The following is a 21,785-nucleotide window of genomic DNA, read 5'->3' on the forward strand; positions in this document are numbered from 1 at the left end:
GGACCAAGTCATGATTTTTTTTATTAAAAGAAAACACTTTTAACTGCACCAAAATAATTTTGCAAATCCCTACACATAGGACTACATAGGAAAAGCTACACATAGGAAAGCTATGGCAAATCTAGAGAGCACACTAAAAAGCAGAGACACCCTGCCAACAAAAGTGTGTATAGTCAAGGCTACGGTTTTCCCAGTTGCCATGGATGGCTGTAGAAGTTGGACCATAAGGATGGCTGAGCACCAAAGAATTGAGGCCTTTGAACGATGGTGCTGGAGAAGACTCCTGCGAGTCCCTTGGACTGCAAGGCGATCAAACCCGTCAGTTCTAGAGATCAACCCTGACTGCTCTTTAGAAGGCCAGATCCTGAAGAGGAAACTCAAATCCTTTGGCCACCTAATGAGAAGGGAGGACTCCCTGGAGAAGAGCCTCATGCTGGGAAAGATTGAGGGCAAAAGAAGAAGGGGACGACAGAGAAGGAGGTGGCTGGATGGAGTCACCGAAGCAATAGGCGTGAGCTTAAATGGACTCCAGGGGATGGTAGAGGATAGGAAGGCCTGGAGGAACCTTATCCATGGAGTTGCGATGGGTCAGACACGACTTCGCAACTAACAACACCACATAGGACAGTGTGTGCCTACAAACACTATCTAATTTTAAAAAGTTAAGATAGGGTGCCTTTATTCCCAACTTCTGATACTACTTTTACAGATAGGAATACCAAGGACAATTGTTTTCAGACTTTAGCTCAAAAGCATCAAGGGGAAAAAATGAACCAGCAATTTCTTGGTTCTCACACCAGTTCCCGCTAAGCATCCTAAAACTGGAATATACTTAAAGTTTTGTCTTCATTTATGATGGCATATTCTATGTCCTTTGTTCTATATCTCTAGCCATTCATGCAGTTTTTCCAGCCCCATTAATTGGAGAGTGGATTTTTAAAGACCTCACCAGTCCTGAGGAAAGGGAGGTGCAGCCAGTACATTGTTCCAGGGCCCATGAAGTTCAAAGGGGGGCCATTAACAGGAAAAGTTTATTTTTTTTTTACAAAACCATTTTTTTAAAAAAGAAAAATGATATTGAATATATACTTCACACTCTATACTTCGCGTGTCTGGCAAATCCACCTTGCAGCCTTTTTTTGACATCACCTTTATGAATCTGAAACTCAGTGAAGAGTTATTTATGTCACTTATTGAATTTTATGACTTATTTGTTTAAGTTTGCAAGTTTAGCTTCACTTCGTGTATGAATATATTTTATGTTTCGTTTCAGCTTATGAATGGTGATGACATGTCATCTCCAAAAACTGGAGCCCCAAAACGCTGTACGTTGTAAATGTACAATTATGACATCATTGATTTATGTGTCCATGTGTAGAGGTGAGGAGGCCCCTCCTAGTCTTGATTGAGAGCATTTAATCATCCTCTCAACGGCCCTGGACCTCACCCTTCAGTTTGGACACTAGATAGCATGGCTTGCCTGCACTATAAAAGAAAGGCTGATTCTCTTCAAAGAGAAGTAACGGGTCTCTCTCTGTCTATAAAATCTCACATCCTGTCTTTGATAACGGGAGACGCAAGGCTCACAAAGGCATCATTAGATATGGATAACATCACAATCAGCAGCCTGGTAGGGACAGTTGGTAAACTGTCAAGAGGCGAGGTCAACCTAAGGGCACCCATACTGCTAAGTTGACTGGGCGGTTAGATCTGGATGAGTCTTAAAGTCACAGAAGGCAAGCCCAGACTCAACCGGGTGTATATGAAAATGTGAACAAACTCATTAATTTTATTGTATCTGATTACACAGAAGAACTGGGGAGAAAGGAGGAGACCCAACTGCAAATAGCAAAGTCAATCTTTAACCAGTCTACTTTTCTGAAGCTACAGTCAAAAGCAGAAGAGTCCAGAAAATGTGTCTTTTGAATGAAATTATTCATCAACTCATGGCTGGAAATTTAGAATTTTGAATGTGCCCATTAAATAGATACAAGCAACAGAGTGAAGCAGGGTGGCATTTACTCAATTCAAGGAGAAGGAATAAGGTTCAATGGAAAGGCAATTGAACATCTTTCCATCTCACTTTTTCCTTCTCCTGTTGCAATGCAAGCACATGGCGTGACGACATCCCGATATTCTTCCTCTGATCCCTACTTCGTATTATGTGCCATGCTTGGGGGGGGGGGAAACAAGCACAAGAGAGGAACTAGTTGATTGAGAGGGAAAGGAAATTAAAGAGAAGCAGCTGTGGTAGAATAGTTAATGCAGCCATCCTTAATCTGTGGCCCTCCCAAGGAATTAAAAGTGACATTTTGTCTGAGGAGGATGGAAGATATGGTTCAACACTTCCCGAACTCAGCAGGTTGAAAAAAAGCTAAGTTTTGGGGTTTGGACTTCAGTCAGTCTTGCAAAGCACCATGAGGCTCATTAAGTGATTTTACCCGCACTCAATCACTCTCAGCTAAACTATCAGCCTCGACCAAGAAGGCTTCAGAAGATAATGGGCACCACAATAATCAGATAATTTACTAAGACTTTACTGTTTGGGCAGACTTGGAAAGTTTGCTTTTGGTTATGCAGAATTCAAATCTGCTGGGCCAGGCCTTCCCCAAAAGTCAAGAGAGAGTTAACACTGTTAATACCTGAGCTGGTGAATAGGATTTAGAATAGAACAAGAGAGTTGGAAGGGACCTTGGAGGTCTTCTAGTCCAACCCCCTGCTTAGGCAGGAAACCCTACGCCACTTCAGACAAATGGTTATCTAATCTCTGCTTTAAAACTATCAGTGTTGGAGCATTCACAACTTCTGGAGGCAAGCTGTTCCACTGATTAATTGTTCTAACTGTCAGGAAATTTCTCCTCAGTTCTAAGTTGCTTCTCTCCTTGGTTAGTTTCCACCCATTGCTTCTTGTCCTGCCCTCAAGTGCTTTGGAGAATAGCTTGACTCCCTCTTCTTTGTGGCAGCCCCTGAGATATTGGAACACTGCTAACATGTCTCCCCTAGTCCTTCTTTTTATTAAACTAGACATACCCAGTTCCTGCAACCGTTCTTCATATGTTTTAGTCTCCAGTCCCCTAATCATCTTTGTTGCTCTTCTCTGCACTCTTTCTAGAGTCTCCATACCTTTTTTACATCATAGCAACACAAACTGAATGCAGTATTCCAAGTGTGGCCTTCCCAAGGCCTTATAAAGTGGTATTAACACTTCACGGGATCTTGATTCTATCCCTCTGTTAATGCAGCCTAGAATGGTGTTGGCTTTTTTAGCAGCTGCTGCACATGGCTGGCTCATATTTAAATGGTTGTCCATCAGCTCAAGTTTAATTATCCATAAGCAATCTGTGTGCAACACCACTAGGAAGGGAGGGTGACACTGTTCAGAGCATAAAGGCTTTAGAATCTTTAAACCAGAACATATCTCTTCGCATAGGGATATTCCAAGCAATTCAAGACATTGGTGTAGCCCGGATTTCCAGATGTTTTTAAAAACCTGGGTGGGCCAACACAATACTTCAGTGAGGAACTCATTAAGCTAGTGAAAGCTTTAAAAAAAAAACCAGGCATCTTAACCCAGGCATCTGCGTACATTTGATAGCAGAAATCCCATTCTCCCCTGCTCCTCTCATGCTTGAAGAACCAACTATTATGAGCTCTGTATTTCTGCTTCAGCAGTACAGGACAATTTTACTCACAAACACACAACTAGTGTTTTGAACATATCAATGCAATTCAGAATACAGCTGGAAGGGACCTTGGAGTCTTCTAGTCCAATGCCCTGCTCAAGCAGGAGGCCCTATATACCATTCCTGATAAATGGTTGTCCATCTCTTAAAAACCTCCAGTGATGAAGCACCTACAGCTTCTGGTGGCATGTTGTTCCACTGGTTGATTATTCTCACTATTAGGAAGTTTTTCTTTAATTCCAAGTTGCTTCTCTCCTTGATTGGTAGCCAATATCAGTATCACTATCTCATAGATCCCTTTGGACAACTAACATCTGAGAACTTCAGGACTAGCCACATGCCGCCTCATTCTATTACACAATACTACAAAAAGCTAAAATCCCTAACAAAATTTCCCGCTGATATCAGGGCTTCCCAGAAGAACTAGCTACAAGTTACACAAGTGACATCGCTCTCAAGACTTAATGAATGTCCCAACCCTTTCTCGCAAATAACAATAGGAGGGGGAATAAAGTTCTCATTGATATCACTTTCATTTAATTAAAAATAATTTCCTGTCATTTCTGCAAGAGAGAGCGAACGACGCTGAATACTGCATGCCATTTTTAAGCCTTAGTCACACATCATTCTTATATTCAGAGCCACACAACATTGGCAAGTACCCCATTTGGGTTTTGAAATACTGGCTATTCTTTGCTCATTTTTGTTGTTCGGAAATGAAAATTCTGCTAAGTAAATCTTCCAGTAGGGAAGAAATGGCAAGCAATGAAGAAGGCAAAGGAAAGTGGGAAGGAATCACACCCTCTAAATACTTACTACAAAACCTAAAGTTTCTTACTGTCCCTAAGCCAGTCTTTTTATCCCAAATCCTAAAGTTCTGTATCTTAAAGCTTTGCAAAAAAAATAAATGAATACAGGCAACTCTAACTGTAGATATCTGCCAGAAGACCCATTGCCAATCTCTTGTTCTAATATTGGAAGCATGCTATTTATATTTAGACAATGCTACTGAGGATCTAACTTCTACCCCTTCTGGTTTTTTCCCCCAATCCACAAAGTATCTCGAATAGGAGTCTAAAAGTTGCATTGCTTCTGATTAAAACATAGCCTTATGATCCTTATTATCTACAGTTATCTGTCTTTCATTTTCCTCCCAGTACTAAGGAAACTAATTAGCAAGGCGAGCAGCAAGACACGAGTTACACAGAGTATCTACCCATCTCAAGAAATGAAATAAGATTTGCCCAACAGTAAAATGCTCCTAGAAAAAGAAGAATAGTTGACTTGCCTGAGAAGCTGGAAGAGAAAGGAAGAGTTATCCCGCTGTCCACAAGCTGCTCCTTCCACGCTTGGCTAAAGACTCCCGTCAAATACCTGGCGGATTCCTCTTTAGTGAATATAGAGAGGATGGAAATACCATAATGTTTCTAAGAGTGGCGACTCTTCAAATCACCAGAGGGGTGTGGTCATTAGAAACGTCAAAGGGCAGCTGGAAAAAGCCGCCTCTTTCCCTTCTGACAGAGCACACCAGCCCAGCAGTAGCCCAGCAAGGAAATTTGGCCACGTGCCATTTGCAAAATTCAAGTATAGAAACTAAAAGCTGAACCAAATGAATGCCTTTTCCCCATACAACATCCTTGGGGTGGGGGGGGGTTGTTTAGTTTGGTTTCCATTTGTTTGCAGGATCACTACCAGTTCAAAATTCTTTTTAACAGTTTACCTCCACTGGGAGTTACGCCTTGAGGGTGAAATGGATCAGAATGGTGGTTTTGAAGCCGGCTAAAAGTTTTTAGAGAGTTAAGGATGCAGAAAAGGTGGACATCTATGTAACGGCAATTAAGAATGTAGGCAAATGGTTTTTTTTTTAAGATCATTGGATACTTCAGGTGTATGATATGCTGCTTTGGCCTCATTAAAGTTGGGGAACATCTAAGAAGTAAAGACACATTCAAAGTTTAGCACATCTGAATATCAGCTAGAATAGAATGACAAGAGTTGGAAGGGTTCTTTGAGGTCTTCTAGTCTAACCCCATGCTTAGGCAGGAAACCCTACACCACTTCAGACAATTAATCAGTGGAACAACTTGCCTCCAGAAGTTGTGAATACTCCAATATTTTTAAGAAAATGTTGGATAACCATTTGTCTGAAGTGGTGTAGGGTTTCCTGCCTAGGCAGGGGGTCCGACTAGAAGACTCCAAGATCCCTTCCAACTCAGTTATTCTATTCTTAATGGTTATCCAACTTCTTCTTAAAAACTTCTAGTGTCAGAGCATTCACAATTTCTGGAGGCAAGTTGTTCCACTGATTAATTGTTCTCACTGTCAGGAAATTCCTCCTCAGTTCTAAGTTGCTTCTCTCCTTGATTAGTTTCTACCCATTGCTTCTTGTCCTACCCTCAGGTGCTTTGGAGACTAGCCTGACTCCCTCTTCTTTGTGGCAACCCCTGAGATATTGGAACACTGCTATCATGTCTCCCCTAGTCCTTCTTTTCATTAAACTAGACCTACCCAAGTCCTGCATTCATGTGCATTCTGCATTCATCTCCAATAGATGAAAATATTCAACTTAACAAATTTCAGACGAAAATGCCTTGGTGCTAGCAATTGGGCCTTCTTACTTCTGTTCTCATGCTTCATAAACATGTGATACTTGATATTTAGAATAGAATAGAATACCAGAGTTAGAAGGGACTTTGGAGGTCTTCTAGTCCAACCCCCTGCTCAAGCAAGAGACCCTATATCATTGCAGACAAGTGGCTGTCCAATCTCTTCTTAAAAACTTCCACTGTTGGAGCATTCACAACTTCTGGAGGGAAGCTGTTCCACTGATTAATTGTTCTCACTGTCAGGAAGTTTCTCCTCAGTTCTATGTTGCTTCTCTCCTTGATTAGTTTCCACCCATTGCTTCATGTTCTACCCTCAGGTGCTTTGGAGACTAGCCTGACTCCCACTTCTTTGTGGCAGTCCCTGAGACATTGGAACACTGCTGTCATGTCACCCCTGGTCCTTCTTTTCATTAAACTAGACATACCCAGTTGCAGCAACTGTTCTTTAGATGTTTTAGCCTCCAGTCCCCTAATCCTCTTTGTTGCTCTTCTCTGCACTCTAGAAAACTAGAAATGACTTCTTTCTTCCATGTATGGAAGGGCAAGCCTGCATGCATTTCAATATTCACAATGCCTCAGGCATGAAAGCAGTCTGGGTGACTTAGGGCCAATCATCAGGAGACAATGAGTTCTAGTTCCCTCTTAAGCATGATGGCTCTCTGGGTGATTTTGTTCCAGGTGCTTCCTCATCCCAACTCATCCCGCTGGAGTGGTGTAGGAAAACAGGAGGAGGAAGGAGCATTATGTTCGTTGCCCTGAGTTCCTGATAAAGCAGGGGTCTCCAAACCTGGGAACTTTAAGACTTGTGGACTTCATCAGCTGGCTGGGGAATTCTGGGAGTTGAAGTCCACAAGTCTTAAAGTTCCCAAGTTTGGAGACCCCTGTGATAAAGTAATAAAAGCAGGATAAAAATCAAATAAAATTTGGCATACAGAGCATGCTATAACACAAACACAACCAAAGGAATAGAGAACGCTTGCCCATGTCATTGTATGTCAGACTATCCTACATTGCTTTTAAATCAAATCATGTCAAATTTAGTCATAGACGCAGCCTAAATTTGCTTCTGAAACTTTTCTTTAAGACAAAGAGAGCTGAAGTGACGTTCTCATCAGCAGGGCGGGGAGGGGGGGGGTCTTCAGTGACAGGAAGGGCAAGTAGATATAAATGCTAGTCAGGAAGCAACTCTACCATTGTTGATAATGACAACATCATCAGAACACTCACTGATATCAGAAGTGCGAGACAGAAGATTTTTGTGATGCTTCATGAACTTATGGGCCACCTGAATTTTCAGTAGACTTGATGTACAAAAAAGAAGGACCTTTAATGAAGCTTTCTGCCTATGTGTCACCACTGACATCCAGAATTTTGAGTTAAGCTACTTGCTTCCCTTCCATAACTCTGAAAAGTTCTCTATTTTGTCCGCGTAGAGCAAATGATGTCCTTTACCAGCTATGCCCACAGATCAAAAGAGTTCAAACCCCACCCACCCACACACCCTTGAGACGATTTTCATCCAGGAAATAAATCAAAGCTTCTATAACTTTTCTTTGATGCACTTTTAAAATCTGAGTAACATAAGAATGGAACTTGTCCAACATTTGGTATATAATCTGGACACCACTCCACCATTGCTGGAAGACAACAGCTGGTATCAAACTGTCTCTGAGGCCCTCTGATTGCTTTTAATAAATAAAAGCTTTTAAGAATCTCTACGTTTTGGTTTGCTATTGTTACAGCCTCAGCCTCAACTTACTGAACCCATGACCCTAACTCATTTATTCCCAAATAAATCATAATTATATGAATATACCAGGGGTTGTATATACCATACCAGGGGTTGTAACATATATATATATATATATATATATATATATATATATATATATATATATATATATATATATATATATATATATATATATATATATATATATATATATATATATATATATATATATATATATATATGTTGTATTTGTACTGATAAATAAATAAAGGGAGACTTTATCAGTACAAATACAACACAAATATAAAAAGGCAACATTATAAATAAAAAAATATATGGTTTTCTCCCTGCATGGTCTTCTGTGATAAGCCGAAGGACAGAAAGAGGGAGTAGTGACCTTCCTCCCATATTTAGGCATACCAGGGGTTGTAACACACACACATACATACATACATACATACATACATACATACATACATACATATGAGTGATCATGCCTTATTAGAAACAGTGTGCTAAGTCCAATGAACCTAGAAAAAAAGTAAACATATTGAAATTAAATTAAAATCTAACCTACCCTATGAAGGCAATTCTAGAACTGAATACCTATGAGAAATGGTGGGATGCTGGTGGTGTAGAAACTGGTTCAGTGAGCATGCGCTTCTCACATGCACACATTTAAAGTGCTTGCACATAGCGCTGAAAATGGAGCATTTAGAAGTTCAGCCGCTTACCTTCCAAGTCAGCAACGATAAGTAGAACATTGAGGTGTGTGTGTGTGAAACCAGCTGTGTGGCGTGATTGAGATGAGCTAGAAAGCAGGAAATAAAAGACAGGATAGGGCAAGGGCAGGTGGGTGGGACCAACCGATCATCGGCGCTATTGGTTCGCCTGAACCAGTTCGAACCGCCTGAATACCACCTCTGCCTATGAGTCTCCTCATCCCTATGAGAGCTAGTAGCCAATATTTGATTAAAGTTGAGAGAATTGTCCAACTTAGCCATAAAAATGCTGAATGCAGATGGACTCGTGTCTCTCAGCCCAACCTGACTGACAGAACTTACATCCATGTATTCCTCAAGGATGGATATTACTTATCATAGGGAGGACTTTATACAGTTCATGATGCTCTGGGGATACCTCTCAATAAATCAATATTTCCAATCCAGTCCAGGGTATGGGGGGGAGGGGAGAAGGGGGGGAGAAACTTCCTGGAAATGCAATGATCTGCTGGTGCCATGTAATAGTAGCTGATCATAATGGAAATGCATTGATGAAGGCTTGCATTATTCATATGACGACTGGACCTCCAGTAGAAAATTAAATTGCCTGGGTGAGCTGAGGAAACCCATCACTGCTCAGAGAGAATGTGGAAGTGCAGCTGTCATAATTCCATATCAAGACGGTCGGCATTAAAAAGAGCCATCCTGATAACACCATGTCATCGGAGACATCTGCTCCCTGTGGTCACTTAGTTTCATCTGCACACTGGAATGCCATGTATTATTCAGCTAAAGGGCACTTAAGCTCAATCTTAGGAATGCCCAGATGATCCACTGATCATCAAATTCTCCGTACTCTATGAGATAGAAGATCTAAAGCAGAAAATAGACCAGAACACCAGGGTTGTTAGTATTGCATCTAATATAAGAAGAGTTGGTCTATCTCATGAAAACCAGGTTGGAGTTGTCAGACAAGCTCAGTCACTGAGCTATGAAAGCATCAACAAAGGAGGAATCATCAAGTAGTCATAATCAGTGGTCCTTTTGTCCAAGGCTTTAGGAAAACGGGCAAATCATTGAGGTCAATAAGCGGTTCAGGGACTCCATTTAGATTGCAGAGGTCAATAAGATCAGACCTTGTGAACATTTTTTTCAATAAGCGGTTCAGGGACTCCATTTAGATTGCAGAGGTCAATAAGATCAGACCTTGTGAACATTTTTTTTCCTAATAACCCACTTGATCATTTGAGTTCACTTTAAACTTTGGAAGACGGATCCTACCCACCCGAGTTGGCACCAATTCGTTTAGAGCAGGGGTGTCAAACTCAAGGCACGCGGGCCAGATCTCGCCCATGGGGTACCTAGATCTGGCCCACAGGGCTTTCCTGAAAACAGCGGACTGGCCCTCTGTCAGTGAAAATGGAGCTCAGGAAGGCTTCCTGCAGCCCTCCCATGCTCCGTTTTCAGCTGCAAGGGCCTCCTGCAGCCCTCTGCCAGAAAACAGAACTCTGTTTTTGCTGGCAGAGTGTTCAGAGTCTGGGGTAGGCTACTCAGGGTTTGCAGGGGTTTGCAGGGGTTTGGGAGAACCTGGAGATGTATGTATGTATGTATGTATGTATGTATGTATGTATGTATGCATGCATGCATGCATGCATGTATGTATGTATTTGTGTTACAACCCCTGGTATGCCCAAATATGGGAGGGAGCTCACTACTCCCCCTTTCTGTCCTTCGGCTCATTACAGAAGATCATCCAGGCAGAAAACCATATTTTTATTTTTAATGTTACCTTTTTATATTTGTGTTGTTTATTTATCAGCACAAATACAACACACACACACACACATATCCATTTCATGAATTCATAATATTGTATGTACTTATATTTATTATCTTATACACACTTTACAAAACAAATGAATAAAAAATAAATACATAGATTTCCTGGTCCCCCTACCCTAATTTTTTTTCATATTCCGACTTCCACCTCGTGCTCCTAAGCATTGATAGAATCTGTTCCATGTGTCGTAATATTCTGTCTCTCCTTTGTCTTTTATTCTCAACATTAGTCTATACATTTCTGCACAGACTAGTATCTTCCTTATCATCTCCTCCTCTGATGGTGTGTTTTCACTCTTCCATTGCTGGGCGTACATCATTCTTGCTGCGGTCTGGATGTGTAGTGTTAGGTATATTGTTCCTTTATCATAGCCATCTCTGATACTGCCTAATAGAAATAATTCTGGCTTGAACCCTATATGTTGTCTAGATGTTTTTCCTAACCGCATATGAATTTGTAACCAAAAGGTCCTTGCTTTTTTACAGGTCCACCACATGTGGTAGTATGTACCTGGTGTTTGTTTATCCAAACTGTTATTAACCAGCTCTTTTATTTTGTATGTGCACCCTATGAGATCTGGGAAAGGGTCTGTTAGTTAATCATGAAATGAAAAGCTTAGACTGGTTAAAGGAGGCAATTAAAAAGCTCTCTGATTCAGGAGAACAATCTTTGAGTGGAATAACACAAATCCTGCCCCCACCCATCCCGGCCCCATTTCCATCATCTCCTGCTTGGCTTTTGGAAACCGAAACAAGCCATTAACGGCTGAAGGAGGAAAAAACGGGCAGCTCAAAGCTTTTATTTTATCTCTGGAAGCAAAGCAGAGAATTTTCCTAATGATGCCAAGTGGTACATTTAAGGCCAGTCAAAGCTATCCACTGATATGATTAATTACAATCATTTGGGGAATTGTATAGTCGTGTTAGTTGGAATCTGCTTAGAGCAAAGGCTAATTCATACATATATATACACCCTAATTGCCCTTTCCCCCCTTCCTTCGCCAGTGTTTGTGGCTGTGGTTCACTTTACGTCTATCGCTGGCCAGTTTCCTCCCACCCAATTCCTCCCATCCAATTCCAACTTATGTATCTGAACTATAATTCCAACTTATGTATCTGAACTATAAGTTTGTGATGATCCTATTTGTAAACCCAATCAATTGCAGGATGGCAAAGATTGATTCATGAATCTGTGTGGGTGAACAAGACCTTGAAAAGATCACCAAGAAAAAGAGGCCAGGCACAAAAGAACAGCTGATAAACTTTTTGACACAGTATTGCTGATCACTTGCTGGAGTTGTTAAGAAGTTATAGTTATGCATTAATTTCTTTTAAATGGCGTTTGTTGTCAGAAATGTCAAACATTTGATTGCTGTATGTCTAGGGAGATTCTCAGTCATTCAGATCATGGTTGCCCCAAAGATGCTTTTTTCAAGAGACAACTGGACTTGGGTTTTCTTAGCAGACATCTCACTCCTCATCCAAGAAGCTTCTTCAGCTCTGACTGCTTCCATTCCCCGAACAAAGAAGTTTCTCGGATGAGAAGCGAAACGTCTTCTAAGAAAAACCAAGTCCAGTTGCCTCTTGAAAAAGCACCTTTGGGATTTCATTGCTTTTCCATCATTTTCCCTTTGAAAAAGTCACCATACCTTCATCAACATCTTAAGAACATGATGACTGGATCTTCCTAGCTTTCCTCCTGCCCACCTCCATCTCTTGACCCTCCGTTTTTCTGGTCTTCCCTAATTGGCTATAATAATTAAATTCCTGCAGAATTTCTCGTGTAAGCTCATACAAGCTTTTATAATAGTAATAATAGTAATAATAGTAATAATAGTAATAATAGTAATAATAGTAATAATAGTAATAATAGTAATAATAGTAATAATAGTAATAATAGTAATAATAGTAATAATAGTAATAATAATAATAATAATAATAATAATAATAATAATAATAATAATAATAATACCCAGCGAATCAACTGGCCGCTGTGATACAATCTAATAATAATAATAATAATAATAATAATAATAATAATAATAATAATAATAATAATAAATAATAATAGGAGGAGGAGGAGGAGGAGGAGGAAGAAGAAGAAGAAGAAGAAGAAGAAGAAGAAGAAGAAGAAGAAGAAGAAGAAGAAGAAGAAGAAGAAGAAGAAGAAGAAGAAGAAGAAGAAGAAGAAGAAGAAGAAGAAGAAGAAGAAGAAGAAGAAGAAGAAGAAGAAGAAGAACCACCTAATCAAGGTTCCAGAACTCTAGAATTGTGTACATCAGTAAACTATACATGGAAGCTGGGAGGGTCACATACGGCCCTCCTGATCTGTGTTTTCATTTGCAGAGGCCCCGCAGATTGGCCCTTTGCTCTATATTCACCACATCTGGGCTGTGATGGTGTCACCTGGCATCTCCATAATATTTCTGCATTGAACCACCACACAGCCGTATTCATAATAGTCTCAAACGGTAAAATAAAGCCAACCTGATGAATATTCTAGACTTAAATGCATCATCTGCCCTGAATGGAATTATAGCATTTGGAAGATCAAGAGGAAGCATCTCAGTAAGGTTTGCAACTACAAGGCAAAAAGCCTGTTAAGAGTGGAGGTGAGCCATTAGGCTGATCAGCTTCCAGGAAAGGCTGATGAAGGGTAAGAATGGAAGAATGTCCGTGGACACACCGCGGTGGAATGGTTGCTGAAACTGAAAGAGCTTGCTGTCTTTCTTTAATTAGAAAAAGGTCTTTACGACATTCATTAATGACTGGAAACCCTTTATGGGCTTTTTGTGCAAAAAGAAAAAAAGAAAGCAACTTTGGAACATGATTTTGATGATTAATAAGAACGGTTTATAGAAATAAGAGAATGATGATGTATTCTTAGAAAAAGTGGTTTGACTGTATGTATAATTGCAGAAAGGAAGATCAGAAGAGAGAGAGAGATGAGGTAGATAAGTAGGCAGATAGATGAGAGAGACAGAGACACAGAGACACAGACACACAGACACACACACACAGAGAAAGAGATGATAGTTTGTGTTCTACTTTATTTTCCCTTTTCCTGTCTCCTTTTTTCTTTTCTTTTCCTTCCTTTTTCCCTTTTCATGTTTACTTTATCTTTCCTTTAAACGTATTTCTTATTGTTTATGTAAAATCTTTTAATAAAAGGGTTTTTTTAAAAAAAAGAAGAATGTCACTGGGTATATACGGTACATCTCAGAGAATGATGCTTTTCCCAGGCAAGTTGTGTCTCAGTTACCAAGCTGACCTTTGTGGCAAGTCACACAATGTATGCCCACCAGGGGATTAAAGACACGCTTACATTGTATTCTTGTAAACCTTCAGAGGCTCAAATTCAGATTCAGAAAGTTATTATTTTTTTTCTCAAATGAGCTAGGGGAAAAAAATGTCAAGGAAGCATATGGATGTGTGTGTGTGTGTTCACTTTATATTTTTTTCTCCCATGGGCTTTTATTTAGCAATGCCATGCGTCAGTGGGCAAAGGAGGCCTGATCCAAATTCCCCGAAACAATGGCCAAGAGAACCCTTTAAACTCTCCCTCCTGTTCTCAGCATCTACAAAATCCAGCTACTCTATTTAATGACACATCAAACTTTTCCAGTTCCTCTCTTAGGAATAAGCCTCATTAACTCATGCAGACAGAATTCTGAATGGATCTGCAACTTGTGTTTGTTTGTTCGCACGCATGTAGCAACAAAGCAATGACAATTAAACTATGACCAACCGCCCCCCCCCCCACCAAACAATGACAATTAAAACACCGAATTCCCCTGTCGTTTCTTTCGCCGTCGCAAAAGCCTTCAATCAGAGGAAGTCCTGGGCTAAATATAGATCCTTCTGATGAAAGAAGTTTTTTTAAAAAAAATCCAGACACTTTTTCTCTCCCAGAAACTTCATACTGTAAAACATCTGCTGAACAGTTTCCTATAAGTCTTTTTTTTAAAAAAAAACATTAAATCAAAGCAAAGCAAAAACAATGGCCCGTTTTAGAAGTGTGTGAGTATGTGGAGGGGTGGGTGGGTAAGGGGGGGAGTGTTTGCAACGTTAAATAGACCTTCCTTTGAGAATAGAAAGACAATAGCAGTTAAAATAGCATGGAAGATACGTTTTAAGCACAAAGCCTCCGCTATAAATTTAATCTGGACATTCCAGCCACTTGTGATATTTCAGTTTCTTTTAAAAAAAAGAAAATAAATCTGCGGTGGGGATAATGCAGCCATCCTCAAAAGGTTCCTGCAGGCATAAATGTATTAAAATAATGGTGCTACTTCAAAGAACTAAGTTCAGCGGTTGCAAACACAAGCAGACTTACCCTTAGATGCCCCTTCAACTGATTTTACAGAACACAAGGACACTTTATAAATTGTATTCCATGGGGGTAGAACTGAACCCACAAATAAAAATCCCTACAGGAACTGGGCATGGCTAGTCTACTGAAGAGAAGGACCAGGGGAGACATGATATCATTCTTCCAATATTTGAGGGGCTGCCATAGAGAGGAAGGGGTCCACCTATTTTCCAAAGCACCTGAAGGCCAGACAAGGAATAATGGATGGAAACTGAACAAGGAGAGATTCAACCTAGAAATACGGAGACATTTCCTGACAGGGAGAACCATCAACCCATGGAATAGAAGTTTCCTTCAGAAGTTGTGGGAGCTTCATCACTGGAGGTTTTCAAGAAGAGACTGGACTTCTGTCAGAAGTGCTATAGGGTCTCCTGCTTGGGCAGGGGGGTCAGACTAGATGACCTACAAGGTCCTTTCCAACTCTGTTAATCTGTAAATAAATTAATCAGAAGGCCCAGAGCATCCAAATCCTTGGTATTCAACCCCCCCCCTCTTTTTACACTGCCATTTTCAGCATAGTTGAAGAAAAAAAGTAATTGTATCCATTAGAATTACTCTGTGGATTCAAATATGATTAATTTGATTTGGTAATGGCACTGTTCTATCTTGGCTCCATATAATTTTGGAGGGAGGTAGCTTCAAGCCATGTCATCCAAAGGTAAACACCTCTGGTGTAATCAATAAATGACTTTGGAAGGCTTGGCCACTGGATGACTTGACTACTACAATGTTCTCAATAGGGATCCACTCTAGAAGGTCCAGAAGTTGCAGCTGCTACAAAATTGATCTGCTAAACTGCTCTGGATAGATATGGATGTGAATGGAAGCAATGGGTGGAAACTAATCAAGGAGAGAACCAACCTGGAAATAAGGAAAACTTTCCTGACAGTGAGAACAATTAATCAGTGGAACGACTTCCCTCCAGAAGTTGTGAGTGCTCCATCACTGGAGGCTTTTAAGAAGAGAGTGGACATCCACTTGTCTGAAATGGTGTAGTGTCTCCTGCTTGAGCAAGGGGTTGGACTGGAAGACCTCCAAGGTCCCATCCAACTGTGTTATTCTGTTACTATCACATTTTAGAAGGGTCTGGTCATGATGTTGATCCTGTAAGAGATTTGTGGATTGTTAATTACATATTGGGAAGAAGTTAGGATGTAGATTGCCACTGAACTGTAAAGCAATAAACAACATAGGGGTTGATGTCTAAGGAAATATGTCTCCCATTACAAAGCTTTCCTGTTGTTAAGAATGGCAGGACATACCTTCTTAAAGATGTCTTCAGTTTCTGTCACATAGGAGAAGGCCTCCTTATTCAAAGTTCCCAGGCTCCCTTGGGAACGAAGGCTCTCACGGATTTGGAAATCCTCTTCACCAAGCTTTTCATTGTTAAGATGATTTTAATATTCATTCCGTTGCTGTTAAACTGAGCTGTTAATTTTGATTTTTACATGAGGTTTTACTTTTATAATTTGTTAGCTTAATGCTCACCAGAGCAGAATAGAAGATCAAAACCCAATTAATAAATAAAGGTCCATTCCTTAAGCAGACCACAATGCCTTCTCCTTGTTTTCCATTACATAATGAATGAAAGTAAAATCTGACTGCATCATAGACAGGCGTGCTGGGTGGGACTTATGGGTGCTGCTGTCAATACATCACATCAGTTTAAGACAAAGTAGATGGACATAGACTCTTCTGAAAAGCATTGGGCTTGAGAACATGCAAATTTGTATGCCTCAGTCTATGAGGGCAAATCCACACATCTACATCATTAGGATAACTGTTGTTGTGAATGTTGGTGTGAAACAGCTCTACATTCCCAAGAACTTTGAGTAGACATCCCATATATATAAGATGCAAGTCATGAGGAGAACTCAATGTTGGCTTGAGAAAACTGGCCCTGTTCTCTTCTGTAGCATTCCAGAAATAGACATGATATATCTTGCATTGTTCTTAGCTCCAATGCACTGACATTCAAGAGTGGTGAAGGTCACATTAGCTTCTTTAACTTTCTGCCAATATCTGAAGGGAAACAATAAGACATTTGCTTTAAAATTGGCACAATCTTTTTGTTCGCTCCAGTCTATGCCTGGGGCAGTGGGACATTTTCCATCTTTCCATCATTCTTCCTTTTTCCAAAGATTATTCTTTGGTCACACCTTTTTGGCTACTTGAAACAAGTACCCTCCACGCTGTGACTTCCTGTAGAGTCATAGGGTGCAAGTGGCAGCCTGGCTGGGAAGACTCTGAAAACCCAATCAAAGATTGTCTACAGAGTGAATCCTATAAATGGCTCATTGGATGAAACACCAGCTTCTGTCCCTGGGATGTTTATCAAGCACGTTCAGCTTCAGGGTTTGTGATGGAAACTGATTTAATCTCGTTTCCTGTTCGTCATCAGGAGGGGTTGCATTTAGCCCAAACCTGTTGACCTCTTGGAATCCAGAGATATTTTTTTAAGCTTTATTCTGACCCATAGTCTGTGCCAAAAAGTTGGTGTGCGTTCAGAGGATGCTCAAAGATATTTGGGTCCCCCAGTAACCGTGGATAGATTTTTATTTTCCTCTTGATGAGACAGAAGATTTCTGAACTGATGAAAGTAAATCAATTTAAGCCTGGCGTCTAGAAAATGTTGTGGCAGGATTTGATGAGTCATCGTTTGTGTATTTTAGGACCACTTTTTTGTTTCTCAAGATGGGTTCTTTAAGAAAATAAATGAAGATGCTCAGATCTATGAAAGAACAACATTAAGCATTCTTCTAACCCAGACATGACCCTCCCGATATTGTTTAATTCTGGTCCCTATCAGCCTAGCTAGCAGAGTCAATGGTGTAGGATGACGGAAAGTCTATCTCAGGAACTGTTGTGAACCTTAGAAAGCTTAAACTTTAGAATAGAATAGAATAGAATAGAATAGAATAGAATAGAATAGAATAGAATAGAATAGAATAGAATAGAATAGAATAGAATAGAATAGAATAGAATAGAATAGAATAGAATAACAGAGTTAGAAGGGACATTGGAGGTCTTCTAGTCCAAACGCCTCCTTAGGCAGGAAACCCTACACAACTTCAGACAAATGGTTATCCAATATCTTCTTTAAAACTTCCAGTGAAGGAGCATTCACAACTTCTGGAGGCAAGTTGCTCCACAGATTAATTGTTCTAATTGTCAGGAAATTTCTCCTCAGTTCTAAGTTGCTTCTCTCCTTGATTAGTTTCCACACATTGCTTCTTGTTTCACCCTCAGGTGCTTTGGAGAATAGCTTTGCTCCCTCTTCTCTGTGGCTTGACTTCCTAATTGGAGAAGGGGAATCATTTTGGAACTAGTGACAACAGAACAAACCTAGATGTTTGGTTGAATTGAAGTAATACATTTAAAAGGAGATTATTTGCTTATCAATTGCTTAACAATTCTCTCAATGGCCTACACTGAGTAGCAGAAGGCAGGAACAATTTTACTTTTTGATCTACAGGTGGGTAAAAATTTCACCTGTGCTATTTTCCTTGTATCTATGGTATGGAAGTGGAGAAAGCCACAGGTGTGTTTTTAATCCAACCATAAAAACAGAGAACCACCTGAAGACTACATGCAATTAAACACCCATGTAAGTAGTCAGTGATAACTATAATGATCTGGTCATTTGTAAAGGTATGTTGGTGGGAACCAAAACAGGTTTTTTTTTTCCTTCTTAGAATAAAATAGAATAACAGAGTTGGAAGAGACCTTGGAGGTCTTCTACTCCAACCCCCTGCTTAGGCAGAAAACCTTACACCACTTAAGATAAATGTATCCAACATCTTCTTAAAAATTTCCACTGCTGGAGCATTCACAACCTCTGGAGACAAGTTGTTCCACTGATTAATTGTTCTAGCTGTCAGGAAATTTCTCCTTAGTTCTAGGCTGCTTCTCTCCTTGGTTAGTTTCCATCCATTGCTTTTGATCAGAGGCCAATCTTACCACCTGCACCTTCTCAACTGTTGTTTCCTCCCTTCTAATGTTGTTGGGCACATAGCATTTCCAACCTCAGAAACTTACCCAGTATTTTGGAAGCCTTGCCTATGAAATATATTGCCCAACTTGGCTTTTTAAAAAACTATTTATGTTGCCTATTTCTAATCAGTCCACAAATGGTATTTATGGTATTTCAGTTACAGATCTGTGTCAAAGATTCATTGCATTGCTTCTGAAAGTAACACAAATTCCAAAATAGAAGAGATACTATATAGGCTATATAAAATACAACAATGTCCAAAAGACAGCACTGGTTTTTCTTTCTATGTGTATTATCGTTTTATACCACATTGTTGGCATTATACTGTCCATTTTTAAAAAAAAAAATAGGCATAACTAAAAGTCAAGGGAGCAGAATTCTGGAAAGGAGAACTGAATTGTAGCCTTGTCAATTGTCATCCTTGCCATCCTTTTAGAGTAGAAAATGGAAAGTATAACCCCAACAAATCCTTCCCTGAGCACATACAATGGAATCCTTAGAAGAAAGTAAGTCTGGGATCTGTAGGAGAACACCTGTTTTCTCATGCTGTGTTTCTCCTAAGGTTGATCAACTCACCCTTACTGCTGTTTTAACATCCCCTTCCCTTTCTTCCCTCCCCCCCCCCCATTCTTTCTCTCTCTGATGTGTTTGTCAGCAGTCTGGCCATTCCAAAGATAGAAGCATTAATATCTCCAAGTCATGATGTTGTGAGGAAGTAGGAGGTTGTGCATTGTGTTTTAGTTCAGAAGGGTTTTTATCAATGAAAGTTAGGCCTTCGAGACCAGGGCTGTTATCTAAGAATTCTTACCTTTTTCCTCCCTCTTATCCAGCTCCTTAATCACCAACTCCTCCCCTCCCCACAGCCTTTTGGCTGGTTTCTCCTTAAAGCACATTACACCGGAAGCTTTCTCTTCCGGAGGCCCATCAAGTTTATCCAGATGAAGGGGAGGCATTATCTGCTCATGCTATCCTCAAACAACTTGGGGACTTACCGTCCTCCTGTAACAGGAGGGCAAGTGGCTTGAGAAGGCTCTGCCTTTTGTTATCCATCTAACCAACTCAGGTTTTCTAATGTTTTTTTTTTCCCCATTAATGTATCTGTGTATTTACACAAGAGGACAAACTTAAGTTAAAATAGGATTGAGTAGTTTGTGGTTCGGTTGGTAGGCAGTTTGGCAGAAAGCACAATGGTGAAAACACATAGTGACATGCATGTCACAGGGTCACAACACAAATGCCCTGTTTTTTTCATGCTTGCATCCTGGAACACCTGGGCCCATGTCAATCACATGGTTTGTATCATGATCAATCTATTCCACCGCCACTCAGAGAATATAAGTGACTCACTCACTCACACATAAGTGACTCTGAAGACACTTACGGTTTAATCTCTTGTTGGAAACACAATCATTTCCTAGTGATTGCAGGAAGCAAGCCATTGTATTATCATTATGCTATTGTCTGATTTATTGGGATGGGGTGAGAATGCCGCCATTGTGTGAGACTCAGTAAAGTTTAGGAAGTAGAAGACTTGCAGGGGGACGTACCTGGAAAGGAATCAAAGTCTGTGAACTAGCATGGATTAAAAACCATTTGTGTGATCTATCTCTATCTATCTATCTATCTATCTATCTATCTATCTATCTATCTATCTATCTATCTATCATCTATCTATCATCTATCTATCTATCTATCTATCTATCTCTAGCTATCTATTTCATCCTTCATCTGTCTCTTTCTCTCCCTCCTACCCATATGTCCATCTGTCCATCCATCATCTACCTACCTACCTACCTACCTATCTATCTACCTATCTACCTATCTCTATGTACCTATCTCATCCTTCATCTATGTCCCTTTCTCTCCCTCCCTCTCATACGTCAATCTGTCCATTCATCATCTGTCTCTGTATCTCTCTGTCTGTCTGTCTGTCTGTCTGTCTGTCTGTCTGTCTGTCTGTCTGTCTATCTATCTATCTATCTATCTATCTATCTATCTATCTATCTATTTCTATCTACCTATTTATTTCATTCTTCATCTATGTCCCTTTCTCTCCCTCCTTCCCATATGTCCATATGTCCATCTATCATCTACCTACCTACCTACCTACCTACCTACCTACCTACCTACCTACCTATCTATCTATCTATCTATCTATCTATCTATCTATCTATCTATCTATCTATCTATTCACCTTTGACTGTTCTGGCTGATCGAAAAGTCCAACCAAACAAAATCACACCAAGTCCATTAAACCATGGTTTATTTAAACAGATTTGTTGACTAAATCAGAGTTTACCACCCACCCATTCCATTTATGTTACCACCCACTTGCCAATCATCTGTGACTGGCTTCATGTTACGTGAGGCAAAGCCATAAATCATGATTTACAAATTACAGTGTAAAGATTAGAGGTTCATGTATCCTGTTAAGTCAAAACAAAACAAAAACCCAGATTGCTCCGTGCCTTAACAGTTCCTGTGACTACAGCCAAAAGCTTAGTTCAGTATATGCATCCAACCCATCTTATCTGGTCTGCAAAGACTCAGCGTGACTTTCACATTTCATAATACTCTGTAGGTGGCCTGCTTGGTTTTTGCTTATGGTATTGTGTGAACCCAGCCTGTAATTTGTAAATCATAATTTATGACTTTCTATTGTAAAAGAAGCCAACCAGATATGGATTAACTATAAAGACCGAGAAAGTTGTAGCTTACATTATTGAATGACTCTGGATCAAAAAGCAAGGACTATTTATTATAAAAAGTCATAAAGAATTGCATTTGCTTGGCATATCCCCATATTTTAAAACCATGTCAGCCTTTTCCAAAGTAAT

General features: G+C 40.0%; 2 protein-coding genes and 1 long non-coding RNA gene across 6 annotated transcripts in view; 1 reads left to right on the top strand and 2 right to left on the bottom strand.

Moving 5' to 3' along the window:
- Positions 1-19,979, bottom strand: part of ETS1 (ETS proto-oncogene 1, transcription factor) — a 142,666-nt gene extending 122,687 nt beyond the window's left edge. The window contains exon 1 of one of the 2 annotated variants that reach the window (XM_081961296.1): positions 19,757-19,979. In XM_081961296.1, the coding sequence (XP_081817422.1) occupies positions 19,757-19,901 (145 nt within the window). In that variant the 5' untranslated portion in view covers positions 19,902-19,979. Of the gene's footprint in view, positions 1-4,971; positions 5,102-19,756 lie in introns of those variants that run through there. The other variant, XM_081961297.1, reaches the window with a different exon arrangement.
- Positions 1-21,785, bottom strand: part of LOC309396289 — a 394,508-nt gene that overhangs the window by 130,512 nt on the left and 242,211 nt on the right. The window lies entirely within an intron of this gene.
- FLI1 (Fli-1 proto-oncogene, ETS transcription factor) overlaps positions 19,868-21,785 on the top strand; it is a 142,976-nt gene continuing 141,058 nt past the window's right edge. For 2 of the 3 annotated variants that reach the window (XM_081961299.1, XM_081961302.1), the window contains exon 1: positions 19,868-20,011. The gene's annotated coding sequence lies outside the window, so the exon portion shown is untranslated. The remainder of the gene's footprint in view (positions 20,012-21,785) is intronic. The other variant, XM_081961301.1, reaches the window with a different exon arrangement.

Source organism: Natrix helvetica, assembly GCF_964273705.1.
Source record: "Natrix helvetica genome assembly, chromosome: 8".
NCBI classification, from domain to species: Eukaryota; Metazoa; Chordata; class Lepidosauria; order Squamata; family Natricidae; genus Natrix; species Natrix helvetica.